At 39.2% G+C, this 16,982-nt stretch overlaps 1 protein-coding gene across 1 annotated transcript in view; it reads left to right on the top strand.

The window, feature by feature from the left end:
- EPDR1 (ependymin related 1) overlaps window positions 1-16,142 on the top strand; it is a 29,242-nt gene extending 13,100 nt beyond the window's left edge. Inside the window, exons 2-3 of the mRNA XM_039714982.1 lie at window positions 11,270-11,478; window positions 13,505-16,142. Coding sequence (XP_039570916.1) covers window positions 11,270-11,478; window positions 13,505-13,695 — 400 coding nt within the window. The 3' untranslated portion in view covers window positions 13,696-16,142. The remainder of the gene's footprint in view (window positions 1-11,269; window positions 11,479-13,504) is intronic.
- Window positions 16,143-16,982: the final 840 nt, after the last annotated feature.

Here is a 16,982-nt window from a genome sequence, read left to right as displayed (position 1 = left end):
TGTTCATTTCTGTTATGATTATAGGAGCAGTAAAGGAAAAGACTTTTAGCATGCACAAAAGTTCTAAATTCATATAATTAGGCAAAGCTCAAAGATAACTATGGCTCCCTGTGTGTGTGCATGTAGGACACTGGGCTCCATGTCAGGAAAACACCCCAAAATTAGGTAAACATACCAGCCTGCTAAAGACTTCAGTTTGTATTTGTGTCAGATTCTAAATGGTAAAGCTATTTTTGTCATGTTTTAAGCAGCATGGGTAGTCTAAACATGTTCAATAGGTCTAGTGACCTTTTCCCGAGTAATGGAAAACTTTCGGCTGTGCCAATGTAGTATATTTATACCAATATTATTTACAGGTCTTGCCCTCCTTGCTACTGCTTCTTAGAACTGTCCTTGAATGAAAAATAAACGTGTCAGGGGTTTAATAAAATTGAAATAGCTATAAACATTCTTAAAAATAGAAAGGTATGCTTAACCATGCTTCCCTTTAACTGATTGCAGTGTCTTCAGCAACTGTTGTTTCTGTGATGGACTAACAGATGACCTGGGAAATAGTTCTGTGTCAAACACACTGATGTGGTCCTAATAACTTGAAGATAAAGGTTTTGAACTGAATTTTCATCTTCTAATTGTTTACGTATTTTCAGCCCAGCTGATTTTTAAGGACATGCCAGTTTTTTTGTGCTGCATTATGGTTATTGCTTACGGAGGTTTCCTACAAGCAGTTGGCATCTGGTGACTGCTGAAAGCCACTCCCCACCCCCCGAAGGTGGAAAAGTTGTTGCCATAACAAAAAGCACAATAACTCAATAGAGAACCAAAGCAAAACAGTTCTGTGAAGAGCAAGTTTAACAGATAGTTCAACCTTCTAATTATTCCCTGCGAATGCTGGACATGTTTCATTTGACACCTATCTCACCAGTCCTGATTTTAGACAGTATTGGTCTTTAATTCATTCAGACACTGAAAACAGTGTGATGGTGTAATTAGAGATAATTGTGCAGGCAGACAGAGCTGAAGGTCATCAGTGTGCAGGAGATGGCACCATCTCTCAAATTCCTATATGAAATAAGATGGAGCCCTCTGGTGAGACTCCTCAGAGAGTGCCACTATTGCGTTTGGGAGGTCTCAGGAAATCATCCCCAAAGGTTGTTCAGCATCTTTATGAAAGTAGCAATGTCAAGAATCCAGGTCTTATAATACCAGGATTTATTGATTGAGCTAGTCTGTTACAAAAAAAAAAAAAACGGCCAGCGGCCAGCAGCCATCAGTAAGTAAGGCTGGGAAGGTCCCCAACTTACGTGTCCCATATAAAGTGTTCCTCCATCCTGGGGAAGAAAAGCTTTACATGGGTTGTCCCTGATCCCTAATTTTCTTTCAGTTCTTGTAAAAGCTGGATTGTAAAGAAGACACAGACATTTTCAGAGTATCTCCTAAGTAAGCCCTCCTTGCTTCAGGTGACATGGAGAAAAGTTGGTATTCATTTTTAGCATTTGATGTACTGACCCTCTTATCATTATACCTCAGTCTTGCTGTTGTAGACCAAACATGCTCGATTTCTTCATAGGTCCTGTTTCTTAAACATCCCACTGTCCTTGCTGTTCTCTGGACTATATCCTATCCGTTTATCTGTTCCCTTAAGTGAGACATCCAAAACCAGGAGCAACATCAGCGTTCTGGTCTCATGAGGACTAAGCAGAGCAGAATAAATGACCTCCTTAATGGACCCAGAACTGTAAACTTACCTTTCTGAATCATTACTACACCACTTCGCAGTGGATATGTATGGAAGGATGGCAAAATGCCATTTCCTTCACAACCATGTAACAATTAACATCTTCTCTAATTATATGTTTTCTTTCATACAGACTTCTTTTCCTTAATTCTTCTGTTTGGTACACTTTCTGGAATTTTAACACACTGACACACTGTATTTGAATCCAGTCATTAATTTATGCACTCACCTAACAGTATGACTTTTGATTGATAGCTGCTGAAGGAAAAAGAAAAAGACCTCCACAAAGACCTCTGGTTGAAATGAAGTTACTTTTACATTGGAAGAAGAATGTAGTTCAGTGCTATGATTTCAGGTTGCGTGTATTTCCAGTGAAGTGAATCTCTATCTTTCACAAAGTTTATTTAACAATAAGCTATGCTCAGATCTTTGGATGGAGGTTGAAAAGTTGAAAACTACTTAGCTTTCAAACTGTTGCAGCTGATTATCTGGCCTGACTTCCAAACTCCCTTGAAAACAGTCACAGTCTTTTTATTTTTTATATTGGATCGATATCAGAAAGACCTGAATCATCCCTCTTAAGGAAGGCATTGCAGATGGAAGGTGGAAATCATTACATCTTGGGACGGCAATCTGGTACAAGCGCATATCCTCACAAATTTTTCCAGGGACTATTCCATCATGAAATAAAAGTTTGCTCTATCAGAATAGGGACCTCCTCCCCCATCTGTTCCAAAGGGCAATCTGTTCCTCAGACTGCTTGCTTCATGATTACTTTTTCTGCAGAAATGCATACTGAAAAGCAACTAACTGGCCAAGTGTATGCATGATGGGATTTACAATCTCGATGAAGGTCTTTATAGGGCTCCTGAAATGCATGTAATCCATGTTCATGGTATATGAAGATCCTCCTCTGTTTTTAAACAGAAGATGACGTGGAAGAAGCTGCAATACCCAGTTCTGGTTGAAAAAATGTTTTTTTTATATTTTATTATTATTTTATTTGAAAATATGTATGTGAAAAAGGGACAGTATTTCAATTTAGTTATTTGTAATTAAGGAACTTCATTCTTCCATGCCTTTCTGATGTATAGAATAGATCTTTTTATAGGGGGAAGAGCTAACATCCAGTTTAATATCCTGTCTCAGACCCTGGTTAAGAAAAAGGTGTGAAAACTCCAGATAAATTTGACAACAAGAATCATTAAGTTATTTATGTTGAAAATTACTTTTAGGATCATTGAGTCCAAGGGTTAAATTAACAACAACAAAGGCCACCACTAAACCATGTCCCTAAGCACCACATCTTCAGGTCTTTTAAATATCCCCTGGGTGGTGACTCAGCCGCCCTGCTGAGCTTGTTACAATGCAGGAAGAAATTTTTCTAAATATCCAATTTAAACCTCCCCTGGCACAATTTCAGGCCATCTTCTCATGTCTTATAACTTGTTCCTTGCAAGAAGACACTGGCACCCACCTGGCTATAACCCCATTTCTGGAAGTTGTAAAGAGCAATAAGGTCCCCCTTGAGCATCCTTTTCTCCAGGTTAAACATCCCTGGATGCCTGAGCTGCTTCTCATCAGCTTTGTGCTCCAGACCCTTCACCAGCTCCATTTCCCTTCTCTGGACACCCTCCAGCCCCTCAATGTCCTTGTAATGAGGGACCCAGAACTGAGTACTGTTTTAAGTGCAGCCTCACCCAGGGTGGGTACAACGGGACAGTCACTGCCTTGATCACCCTTTCTGATTCAAACCAGGATGCCATTGGCTTTCTTGGCCACTTGGGCACACTCCTGCCTTATGTTCAGTTGGCTGACAGCCAGCTCTCTGTGGTCCTTTTCCACTGGGCAGCTTTGCAGCCCCGCCTCCCCCAGCCTGAAATGCTCCCTATGGTTGTTGTGACCCAAGTGCAGGACCCAGCTCTTGTCCTTGTTGACCTCATACCATTGGCCTCAGCCCATTGATCCAGCCTCTCCGGATCCCTCTATAGAGTGATTGTATCCTCCAGCAGATCAGCAACACTCCTGCCCAGCTTGGTGTCATTTAAAAATTTATTGAGGGTGGACTTGGTGCCCTCATCCAGTTCATGGATAAAGATATTAAACAGGACTTGCCTCAGTACTGAGCCCTTGGGAACACCACTCATGACTGGCCACCAGCTGGATTTAACTCCATTCACCACCACTCTTTGGTCCCGGCTTTTCAAAGTGTTGAACCCAGTGAACAGTTCACCCATACAAACCACAGGCAGCCAGTTCCTTCAGGGTAATGCTGTGGATAATGGTGTCAAACACTTTACTAAAACCCAGGAATGCATCAACATCCTTTCCCTCATCCACTGAGCAGACCACCTTGTCATAGGATATTGGGTTGGCCAAGAAAGATCTGCCTTTCATAAACCCCTGAGGGCTGGACCCAATTCTGCACATACTGCATAATGCCCCTCAAGGTGTTCGGCTCCATGACCTTTCATGGCGCTGACATCAGGCTAACAGGCCTGTAGTTCCCTGTATCCTCCTTCTTGCAGATGAACATCACATTTGATAACTTCCAGTCAACTGTGACCTCCCGAGTGAGCCAGGACTGCTGGGAAATGATGGAAAGTGTCTCAGTGAGCAATTGTTTGCACTCCCTCAATACTCTTGGGTGGATCCCATCCAACACACTTGCACGGGAAGAGCCACCTCACACCCTGTTGTCCTGCCCTGGCCTCTACTGCTTCCTGTGGGCTCCATTTATACATGCGAGGGGGGCTTGGCCTCCATTGCTCCTGGCCCTGCCCAGGTCCTGCCAGCCCTTGTGGCACAAGCTGCAGGCTCCTGGATGGCCTTAGATGTAAAATTAAAAACAGGAAGACAGGTATGTCTTTTATGTTTGGGTATGTTTTTTTCCCTTTTTTCAGATTCTCTCAGTCATTGTAGCCATGTTTTTTCTGGCTCTCTACATGCTAAATTTGTTTCCTATTTCCTATGTCTTTACAACTCACAGAGAGGCTTAAAATAATTGCACTCTCAAAAGAGCGTTTCCATGTCTCAGTTTTGAGCATCAACTCTTCCAACTGAGTTATTTACTTCCCTTCTTCATATAGCACAAAGAGGGTGAGAAATGTAATAAATAAATTGTAATGTACCTCTGTCATTTCCCGCTTTATTATTTCATCTTTCCTAAGGTTGTTTGTATATACTGAGAGGTGAGTCCTGGCCTTCCTCACTCCTTTTGGTCTCCTCTAAGCCCTGCTGTGATTTTCCAGTAACATTTATTATTATGAACTTACTCATGGAAGCGTCATTGTACTAGACTTTTTTACAAACCCGTAACAGGAAAATAATCTCTGACCTCAAGTATATTTTGATATTGTGTGGTTCTGCTATTATATACCATATTCCCTAGGAGGTGATTCCATTGATTCATTGGAAAGCATTATGGTATGCTGGCCACATCTTCCATTCCTTTCCTTTTGAGATGCATTGTTGTCTACTGAGGGCTCCAGTTACAAATATACTGTTACTTATGGAAATACACAGATGCTGTCTATTAAGGGCAGTGCATCTTGTAGTCTCTTGCTGTATTGTTTTTCTGAATTTCAACTTAAATTACAATGTATTGTTCTCAGGGCTGTGACTTGGTGGATTATTAAGAAGTGTCAAATAGCCTACGAGGGATAGAAAGGGAAACAGGCTTCTTGATGAAGAGCTGATTTTCCCTTAGTGTTTGCCAAAATAACTAATCTAATTTATGGGAAAGCAATGAAAATAATAAGAAATTGCATAATTTTTTGTTGAGTTTCATAATTAAAGTCACAAAAGTATGTCATCCTTTAGCTGGTGTAGCTTTGACTTTGCAGCTCTTGATTCCTGTATCTAAGGTTCTCTTTCTACACAAATTGCATTATTAACAGGACTTAAATTGGCTAATTCTCTCTGCTTCAGAAACTGGTAGTGTGGTCAAAGTTCCTCATATAACTTGTTAATTAGATACCTGATCCAGGGGGCCTGATTGCCTTGAAAATTTAAAAAAAAAACCAAAAACCTTAACAATCTGTAAGTGATTTAAGTCAGACTAAAAAGTACTACTTTTACACAATATCACATTACATTTACTGTCACATGTATTTGCACAGTCCTGTATTTGTACAATATACCATAGTTCTGCACCACTGCCAAACATGTGAGATCAAATATGGTAAGTTACTGTTGTTGTTGAGGTCTGATATACCAGAAGAAAAACACAAGTCTGAAATTACCGAAAACTTAATGGGAAAGAGGAAAGGAGTTCCCAGAAATATACGAAAAAACGAATGCTTCTCCCTTTTGAAATTAGCTTGCCAGATCCTTCCAAAAGCACATGAATGTTCTTGACCTGATGATGAGTGTTTATCAACTGTCTGCATGTCTGCTTGGCAGCTTTGCTCCCTCGAACTATTCTTGATCTGAGGACCTGAGAAGATGGGGTTATGTAGTTACACTTCTGGGAAAGGTTCCCATTCTCCCAGTGCATCTTAAGTAAAAAATGAGTAAAAAAGAGTGGTATCAATGTGGGGTATTTTATATATTTTATACAAGATACCTCAGGAATTAAATACATGGATGTACCTGTCTGTGCACACTAGAACAGAGAATTTCTTTGAGATATTTGTAGTGCAGTTTCTTCTAGGCAGATGTGGAGTTAGCTTCTTTCAAAATGTTTAAGTGTCTTTTTACAAAGAATTAAGTAGTACCACAAAGGCAGACAGATGCTTCAAGTGTTCATTTAATCACCAAAGAGAAAGTAGAGTTAGCTTGCAAATAATTACAGTGATCTAAGCTTGAAATATCAAATAGCAAATACTGTTTCCTGCTGAATAATACAGTATCTCAGACACAAATCCTGCATAAAATTTTGCTTCCGTTTTTCAGTAGCTTTATACTACTAGGTAATATAAGTCCTGGCTAACATGAATGAGAGTTTTAAGGTTGCAATATCTACAGCTGGAAATCTGGATCAACAGGGTGAAGCCCTAGGTTTATGAGACCCCAGTACACCTTTGCAGTAAAGTCTGTTTTACCATTGTTTCCATGGTTTTTTGGAGCTGGATTTGTGGTTTTCTTCTTTGTAAATACAATGCCTTACACAACTGGTTTGTCATCACAGATTTGTGCCTCTCCAGTGCTACAGCAATCAAAGGAAGATAATAAACAACATTTTAAAGCTCTGGTACTGTAAGTTGATTGTCCAAAGCCACAGAGCAAAATTATGCAGAGGCAGCTTTAGCACAGAAAGAGTTTCTATTACCCAGTCTCAATCTCAGACCATTATTTTGCTTCTCTCTAGCAAATGACCTTGTCTGATATTCTTCAATACATCACATGGGTCTTGCCAGGCTACTAACAGCATCTCTGCTCCTCTGAGTCACTACAAAGGCAGTTGGACAGCAAGCAGCTCCTTTCTTCTTGGTTTGGCTCTCACAGGGAAGCCCTTGGAAGTGCAGATGTAAACCCTGGGAGTCAGGCAGATGCGTTAGGTGATGGGCAGGCTAGCAGACTTCAGGGCTGGGAGGAAGGACCCAGCATAAGATGCAAACTGAGCACCTGAAAAGGAGCTGGTAGCATGATCTTAACATTAATGATTTTTTTTCCTGACAAATGTTAAAAAATAGTTCATTGTTATGAATTGCATTATTAACATACAAAAAAATCACCCGTTCAGAAGACAAGTTTATTAGTTCACGCCTTCGGGAGGGTCCAGGAGTGTGTCTTTATGTTATCTGGGCTATGTCTTGAGGGGAGCCTCTGCCTATCTCCCCAGATTTCATGAGAAGTCTCAGAGCTGGGACAGTATTAGGATGCATCGCCATCCCTTGCAGTACATCCTTAACACAAGTGCTTCACCTTGTGATTGTGTGGTTGTGGTGTTCTGGCTTTGCATATAACTCACTTGGTCTCTTACTCAGAAAAATACTTTCCTTAGCCTGGGAGAAGAAAGTGCTGAACCCAGCCTGTATCCCACCTATCTGACATGATTGCTTCCAGCAAAATCAGTGGAATTATTTGTGCAGGATACAGTCCAGAGTTAAGAAATTCTTTAAAGCATGGGAGCAAAAACATGTGTGTCTTTATATGCTGGAATTCATCCATTTTCAGACACAGACAAAGGGAGTATTAAGGATCATGAGAGAGTCCTGTAGTGTACTGTGGGGTGAGGCGTAGGACAGGGTAGGGGTGGAATAGGATAGGAAAGGAAGGGAAATTATCTCAGTCAGGCAAATAGAATAATTGTCCAAGTAATTTCTTCAAATCTGTTTCAAGGTGCCTATTCGAGGCCTAGTTGGGGCACTTGTTTTAGGTTGGGGCTTTCTTGAAATTACAGTTTAATTAAATTATAATAAAAATAATATTAGAAGTGGGTGCAGGCTGCAAATACATTACATTTTTCTGAAAAAACAAACTAATTAAAAATAATTTCCTCTCCTCTTTCTTTGCCAAGACCTATTTTCAGGACTCTGTGCTTCCCCTCAAGAAGCCAGTGAAATATCAGGCACCTAAAACAAATACAGGCAATACACTCAGGATATACGAAAAGAGGGAAATTATTCCTTTTTTTTTTTTTTTTTTTATTATCATCTTTATACTTGTGTACATTTTGCTGTTAATTTTGGCTGGTATATACTTCTCTTTATAAAACAACAACTTAACCATTCACTTTCATATGCCATTAAACTCAGATCCTGTGTAATCTTAGGTTTCTGTGCTGGCTGTTTCCAGGACACACACTCTGTAAAGCTTGGATGTGAGGCACATCTGGGTTGAACAAGGACAGTGTAAATCTTGCCCCTGCTTACCCAGAGCAGTCATGCACAGTGAGCAGAACAGGGTTTTCTGCAGATCTCCTCTTGTGTGCCTGCCACCACTGAGGCAGAGTTCATCCCAGCAGCACATCAAGGTGTAGGACTGGTGTCTCCTACACATACATTAAGTCTGCCTCTCCCAGAACCAAAAATCTCAGTGGTGGAGCCTCTTACTCTGCAGAATGGCTGTCAGAGGGATGATTAGTGCTGAGTTTGATTTGTTTGGATTTTCCTCATTTTTATTTACTTCGGGGTTTCATCTTGCCATCTGCAGGATTGTTAAATATGCAAGTAAAATTTCTGTGTGAATTAAATTTTAAGTGAGGATTTAAAATAAAAAAGAAATGTAACAGGTTTATTTTTATTCCTAGAAGTTTGTAATGGTTTTCTAATACATTGGAGTATTGTGTTCTTTTACAAAATCACTGTATTATCATTCAGATGTCTCAAACATATTGATAGATTCCTCTGTAAGGCATTTCCTGTCCCACTTTTATGGGAGCTGCTGGGCAGCCAGCTGAAGAGTAGTTGGGTCATTAGACTATCATTGAAAACACGTTAATAAATGTATTTTAGTGTTCTTGTATGTTCTCTGGACCAAATGTGATATAAAAGTTATGTATGTCCATATGTGATCTCAGGTTGGGTTTATGTAAGAAAAGAGTTTAAAAAGATACTGAATTCTTCATTAGCACATCCTGACTGTGGAAACCTTGCCTCTGACTGAGAAAATGGCAGGCAAGTTTAGGTTGCTGAAAGTCATGGCAGAAGCAGGAATATTTTAAGATATGGGCAGAATGATTTACCATGGGGAAGGTCTATGTAGCCTTGCAGTTTGTCAGCCTCTTAGCATGAGTCTTGTCAGTGTGGGAGAAGTTCCCAGTTTCCCACTTGGAAAGCAGGACAAGCTACCTCCCATGTTTTGTAAGGTTGTGAGTGAGAGATGAGCCCCGGTTTACATCATGTCAGCTTCCTTGTCCCATTTTATATTCTCCTTCACTGTTCAATTTGGCTAAGGGCATTTAGCCTGACTGTGTTTCCATACATGCAGAATAAATGATGCTCTCAAGAAGTGGTGGGAATGTTGCTCAGATGATTTTAACCATGCTGAGACACTTCTTATTATGCAACCTTTAAATGCCACAGTGTCAGTGGTGGGTGAAGTTATTGCTGTCTGGTGCAATTGTGTAGTGCAAAAATTAAAATTAAAATTGTTTTGGTTTTGACCCTATTTTATGTAAACTTTGCATCCTCCCCAAAAGAATGTGAGGACTGCAGAGAGAAACATGCAGGAGTTGGGAAATAGAGAAGGGTCTGGTCTTTCTTTTGTGCATCATCTCTTCAATTGCATCAATTAAGCAATGTTTTATACTAGCTTCACTTCTTTCTGATGGCACAGGATGAGCAGTGTTAGGGACTAGCATCAGATTTGTGAAGTAGAAGATGTCTGTGTCCAAAGACACACAAGCCTTTTTTTTGCAGGAAATGGAGGCAGCATCATGAATGAAGCAAGGAATTACAGATGGAAAGATGAAGCTATTCCCTTCCTTTCTCTAGAGTCACTGCATAACAATAGCCAAGTATTTGAGCTGAGGTATTTAAGGGAAGCCTCTAATAATGAATGCAGAGTTTTGGAGGGTTTAGAAGGTGACCCCGGTAAGTCCTTTGCAAAAGATGCAGAGCACGCATGACGGTGATTTGAGACATGCTTTAGTTAGTTTTCTCCTATTTCCAGCTGAGGGTTCAAGATCAGCTGATACTTCTGATAATTTTGATTTTGAGGGTATGGAAGCAATGCCTAAGTACTGGTGGTAGATTACACTGCTATAGAAAGAAACTGGATGAAAGTGACCATATAAATGTTTATCATCTCTCCTCAGAGCTTGGCTTGGTCACTCCATACTCATTAGAAGATGATTGGTTTTAAATCCTCATTAACTGTCCATGCTTCTAGGCTCTCAAGCTCATTGAGCTCCATACCGTTCCTTATCTCTGCCTTACCATTTTGCGCCTCTTCTTTTTCTTTTCACTATGTCATGGGAGAAGCTGTGCCTTAGGGAGGGTGACCCTCTCAGTTCTGCACTTGGGACCATGTACTTCCCCCTTCACCCCCACGTCCCACTTAAGCTGTGTGTGTTGCCATGGAGAAACATCTGTGAGGATGGCAGATACCATATCTGTCCAGTACAGAGGAAGGCTCTACCACATTCAAGCAGAAGTGAATCTATCCAGCCTTTGCAAACAGATTTTTTTCAAAGGTTTATAACTTAGCCAAATCTGGGCAACTTTTAATAAAAACTTTTCCCCTGCCAAAGTTTTAAGTCCTTTCTCCAAAACATGGAGGCACTGGAGCTTTTTAATGAAACAGTTATTAAAAAAAAAAACAAACCAAAACAAACTAGGAATAATAACATGTTTTTCTCTCAGTTGTTCTCAGAAAAGTTGTTCTGTTGTTCTCAGAAATGGCTGAACCAGTTCAGCCTGATTTATTTATTTTGGAAAGAATCAGCTGAGACACACTTTTAGCATGGGAAATTTCAGCCCAACTGGTTAGCTTTTTTCAAAGTTTGGCAAAGTTTAATGCAAGTCGAAATGTTCTTATGCTGAGAAGTCAAAGGCAAGCTTACATATCAGCAATGTTCCTTGCTTGGGATAGAGAAAGACTATATATATATATATATATATTAATTGCTTTTTCTTAACGTTTCAGGTTCTTTGAGTATATATTGCTCTACAAAGATGCGGTGATGTTTCAGATTGAACAAGTTACAAAGCTTTGCTCGAAGATTGCTCTGACAGAGCCATGGGATCCATATGATATTCCTGCCAATTCAACTTACGAAGATCAGTACTACATTGGGGGACCTGGAGATGAAGTTATGGTACAGGAATGGTCTGACAGAAAACCAGCCAGAAAATGTATGTGCATGCTTTTGTTTTATTTTAATAGTAATCAATTTCTCTGCTGCACAGGGAAAAATAAAATTATTCATGTTTTACCCAGCTTTCCATATTTCTATAGAGTTCTCTGGAAGAAGTTATGAAAATGCCCTGTGCACAGAATGTCATTTTAATAACAATGTGTTTTTTTAGGAAAATTTCATATTTCAGCGGGATTAAATGTGTTCAGAGGACTCGATTGTGTTGTTTTTGGTATCACACAGAGTTTGGCATGGAACAGCATCATTTTGTGTCTGAATCTGTATCCAGAATTTATCCAGAGAAGAATTGGTACTATAATTAGGGGCACACTCAAACTAGAATCTGTGTAACAGAAACAGAACAGGTGTCAGTGTTTGTATACACATAGTTCTGCAGCCATTGAAATCCTTAATATAGGCCTAAATTTTGTTGTACCAGGTAGTGGTAAGAAATATCTTCTCATAAGGCTTAGTTCTGCACTTGGCAGCTGAACACTTGCATCATAAAAGAAAGGAGGCTGAATTTTCCAATGTATAGTATTCTAGATTTTGAATGCACAGAAATTTATTAGCACTTTGGCTTCAGTTTCATCTGTGGTTTATTGATGATCCAGACAACTATAAAAATAATTTTAAAACCTCCATGACGTTTATGAGCGTATTCAGCTAGTGCAATACTTATGGTTATGGGCATCTAATATATAGGCTGGTTACGAACTTGAGCATTTAGCCAGAGGGAAATATTTCTTTCTTGAATAAAAGTAGAACCAATGAAGTAGACAATGAAGGATAAGATCATTAGACCTCTGTAACTAGGTTGATATATCCTCTGGTATTCTGCAAGAGGCAAATTATCATTCACTCCAATGATTTTTTTTTTTCAGATCTGATATTTTTGGAATTTTTGTGGAACTTGATATCCAGATACGTTCAGTTAATGACGTGTGATTTTAATCCTGTATTATTTTGTATCTCCAGTACTTTTCTGTATGATTATTCATAAACATAATGTCTGAAAGTTACCTATCTACCTTTCAGCTAGTGTTGGTTTTAATTGAAAAGATATATTTCTTTCACAATTAAAAAAGTTATAGGGGAGATAAAGGCTACTTTGGTAGCATCATATTTAACCATGATTTTTTATTGTAAAATTCTGAGAGAAGGCTTGCTCCGTAAAAGGTTGCCTCCATTTCTGTGTACTCAAAACCATATTACTTAAGGTCAGAATGTTTTTGGTATATTAGCATGCTCAAAAGGGGTATATTTAAATGTTGCTTATCTTGCCACCCTTTCTTTGAATACAGTATAAGTGTGTTTCATGTCACCATTTATTTATTTCTGGCAATGTGGTTGTGCTACAGCCTATGACACAAAACTGAGAGTACTGAAAATAAGTGTGTGTGATTGCTGCTGGGTGGGAGAAACTAAGCATTCTTGGGACTAGAAATATTCATTACAGACATTCCTCAGAAAAACTGATTTATGGTCACAGTAGGTAATTTTAACGTGAGTTTCCACTATCAAGAGATCTGAAGTGCGTAAAACAACGGGATGGAGTATGATTGAAGGAGTAAAGAATGATCACAGAAATAAAATAATAAAAAGAAAGATAAAATAATGAAAGAGAGATAGAAGCAAAGGGCATTCAAAGGACACCACTTCAATGGTATTACTGCCACTGCATAAACAGCATAGTGGAAAAGCTAGAGGTGATGACAGAGAACAGAGGGGAAATAGAGCGAGGGAACATCTGTGAGGTTAGCACACTGTGGAGTTAAACTGAAGTTCAGAGAGGAATGGACAGACTTGCTACATCACATTCTGGAGGAGATCAGCATTGAGTGTAGTCTTGAGATAATGAACCGCTAGAAGTGTTTGAAAGTAATAGGAATTTTAAAAAATAAAATTATAATGAGAATCTGGATAGACGATGTTAAACAGAAGCAATGCGTTAAAAGAGACTGACATCATCGTGACCCATTCATCTTGTCACCTAAAGCAGTCACATTTCTGGTTGGTTGCAGTGGAATCCTGGGTCGGCGTTTACACCGTCAAAGACTGTTACCCAGTACAGGAAACCTACACCAAGAACTACAGCGTGACGACCTCCACTCGCTTCTTCGACATCCACCCGGGCATCGCAGACCCCTCCGTGTTCACCCCACCCAGCACCTGCCAGGCAGCCCAGCTGACGAGGATGAAAGATGAATGCTGAGTATGGACACTGGCTGCCTTGGGCAAACACGTTAGCCAAGAGGATGGTTATTAGTAGTCAGTTGTTGACATCTAAGCTGATTTTTCAACCTAATTGCTCTCTTTGGAAGTTGTAAGCTTTCACTTGAGAGAGAACATAAAAGCATGTAACTGAGTAAAATATATAAAACAAAAGATCTCTTTTGATCTCATTAATCTGCTCAGTGATGCACTTACAGTATTATATAGTTACCATTAAGATAATATTTCTAGATACTGTTTATTTAAGGATGATTTTCCTTTTGCGAAGATTTCATTATTTATTTTTTCACTAAGACAAAGCATAGGCAGACAGCAGCAATGCTACTGTCTAGAAGAGAAAGCTAAATTTTGTTGTCATTGTTGTTGTTACTTCTGGAGACTTGAAGGGAAAGATGACCTACATCAAACCTCATCCCTAAGTGAAAAATATAACTTTAAATTATATGCATCAAAATTGTGTAAATTTGTTCTTTTGGTTTTATTCTGCTTTGTGTTCTCTTTTGGTTGATTTTTTTTTCTTTCTGCTCTTCAGGAAGCTGGTAGTCAATTTTTGAGCTAAGTTTTGTTCTTTCTGAAAAGAAACTAGAGTAGCTTTATTCATTTGCTGACATGCAAAAAATACTCTTTTGTTTCTTGGGAGAATGGTGTGAACGTAAGGGAAGGAGGGAGAGGTACACCTTCAAAAAGAAGTAAGCCGAAGTTTTTTATGCATCTCCCTTTTGGAGAAGGCTTCTCCAAATGGTATGGTGAGACCATTTTCAGTCAAATTTTACTTCAGCACTCGCTTTTCAAGGCAATACTAGTTTTAACCTATGGAAAGGTTAAAACTAAATGGCTTTAATGTTTTGTAACTACTTTCAACAGTCTTTACTCAGGGTGTGGAAACACCTTCATAATTCCAGGGAGGTTTGAAAAAAGAAGAGCTGTTCTTTGTGCGTAGTTAGTAAAGGCTGCATCAGCATTCACATAGTGGCTGGGATGGAGAGAAAGACAGAGCCTGTGACCTGTGTGGAGCGGCAGGAGGGAGGAATGGGAGGCACAGATTTCAGATGTCCTCTGTGCGGTGTGGCAGCGAGGCACTACAGTCTGAGCAGATCCATTGATGCATGTTTTATTTGCTGTTTCATCAGCATCTCAATCTTACTATCTCCACATAACCAAAAAAGTACAGGGAGTGCACATATTTCGCATTAGAAAATTCAAACCAAACCTTCATTCACCTTTGATACTCTCAGAAGTGTGATGGGTTTTGCACACTTACCAAATGAGATTAACTGGTTTATTCTGTAAGGTGTGCATTTTATTTACTCCTTGAAAAAAAATTTAAAGACAGATTCTTGTCCTCTTACACATGTTGGGTAGTTGTTTGTTCCAAAAGTCATCTGGCTGTAAATGGATGTAAACACTGGAGAGTTTGGTGTCTCCAGAGGAGAAATGGTGGGCAGGCATTTAGTGCTTTATATACTCATAGCTTTTTGTACGTAAGCAAGTGGGACAGTGGTTGTTTTTCTTTCACAGTTGTGGTCAGAATAGCATTTTACTTTGCCCCATGCCTAATGAAAGCACATATACATACTGGTTAAAATTCAGCTAGTTCACTAAAAATTTCTCTTGGAGAGGGCCATTTCACTGAGTGGAGAGAAGGATTGGGTTTCCTTGAATTTAGAGTGCATTTATTCTGTACTTGCCTTCTGTATTTCGTGTGTGACACTCTAAATGCTAACTGCATATTGTTCTCATTAGGACAATGATTAGCATGCATTTCTTAATATGTGTCCTGTTAGAATCTGGAAAATATAATAAATCTGGCTAGCAAGCATGAAGCTGTGGTACTGAATCGTTTGGGATGGCTTTGTTGCGGTCGAGCAGATAGCTGGGTAATCAGGAGGTCTGTATTATGTTTTGCTGACAGTGATACAGTTTCTAGCAAGAGCATTAAGTGTTTCTTTTAATATGAATTTGCAAATTTGCAAAATTCTGTTACAGTACACAAAAAGTGCTTTAAAATTTTTGCCCTGACTTGCAGGGCAATTTTATATGGCTAAATCTAAAACAATGCTGTTCTCTTCATATTTATGCTCTACAAATCCAATGCAGAGAGTTGTCAAAGAGATACCAAGCAGCAAAATTTAGGATTACGTATTTTGAATTAGCCACAAACCAAATATGAAGCACAACATGCGTATGCCTGGTTTGTTATCTTTGCTATGATGTGCTTTGGTTTGTTGTCATGTACCACAAGAGACATCTTGTCTTTAAGCAACTACGCCAGTGACTCAATGAGAAGGAGCATAAAAGGAATATAAGGTAGCTATATAATATGCTGCCACAATTGAATAAAAATGTGGGGTTCATATGTCTAATAGTCTGGGAAACTTGTTTATCACAGTTATTTGGTGAAAAATTAATAATAAATTGGTATGTACATCAGTTATATTGTATTCTGTGGGCTTACAGCAACAGAACCTGGTAGCTGGATAGTGTGTGAGGCAAAGCTGATTTTGTGAGATTTACAGTGTTTCCTGGTTTCAGCTGGGCCAGAAATAGTGCAAACATAGATGTGCCTGCCATATTTTTGTGTTTCTGTTTGGAGTCTTCTCTGAAAGCAGGATGTGTAGAAGCACAACATTGTTTAATTTAAAGTTAACCAAACATTCCCGAACCTCAAAGAAAGGTTTAGTTTGAGTTTGGGGAGGAGATCTGGGCATTTGGTTCAGTTCCTATTTTAACAGTTTGCTTAACTCTAGTATTAGGGACAGATTTTGCTGCCTCAAGGCATGCTGCACACCATGGGAGTGCTGCCATTTACCAGGGAATGCCAACTTTCATGAACAACATAGGAAGAAACACGATAATCCATTGTCAAAGTCAATTTTAGTCAAGAAATCTCTAAACAGTATGACATTCTTATTTTGGGACATTAACAAAATCAGTGTGTTTCTCACTTTGAAGTTAGTTACATTTTAGTGCTTACGGTCAATTTTAGTCAAGAAATCTCTAAACAGTATGACATTCTTATTTTGGGACATTAACAAAATCAGTGTGTTTCTCACTTTGTAGTTACATTTTAGTGCTTACACTTCTTGCAAACTCACATCTCTTTTCCCACCACCCTTTACTTCCTAACATCAGTGAAGTCCACTTCCGAACAGTGTTTGCAGCCTTCACTTGCATTTATTTCAGTAGGAATTGAGCATTTACATACCTGATGTATCTGAGCTACACTTGACCTGTTTATTTTGCCAGCAGTTCTGTCTCAAGAGCAAG

Source organism: Passer montanus, unplaced genomic scaffold, assembly GCF_014805655.1.
Source record: "Passer montanus isolate IOZ18808 unplaced genomic scaffold, ASM1480565v1 scaffold32, whole genome shotgun sequence".
Classification (NCBI taxonomy): Eukaryota; Metazoa; Chordata; class Aves; order Passeriformes; family Passeridae; genus Passer; species Passer montanus.
The sequence above is the reverse complement of the archived record's forward strand: the minus strand, read 5'-3'. Positions and strand labels throughout refer to the sequence as shown.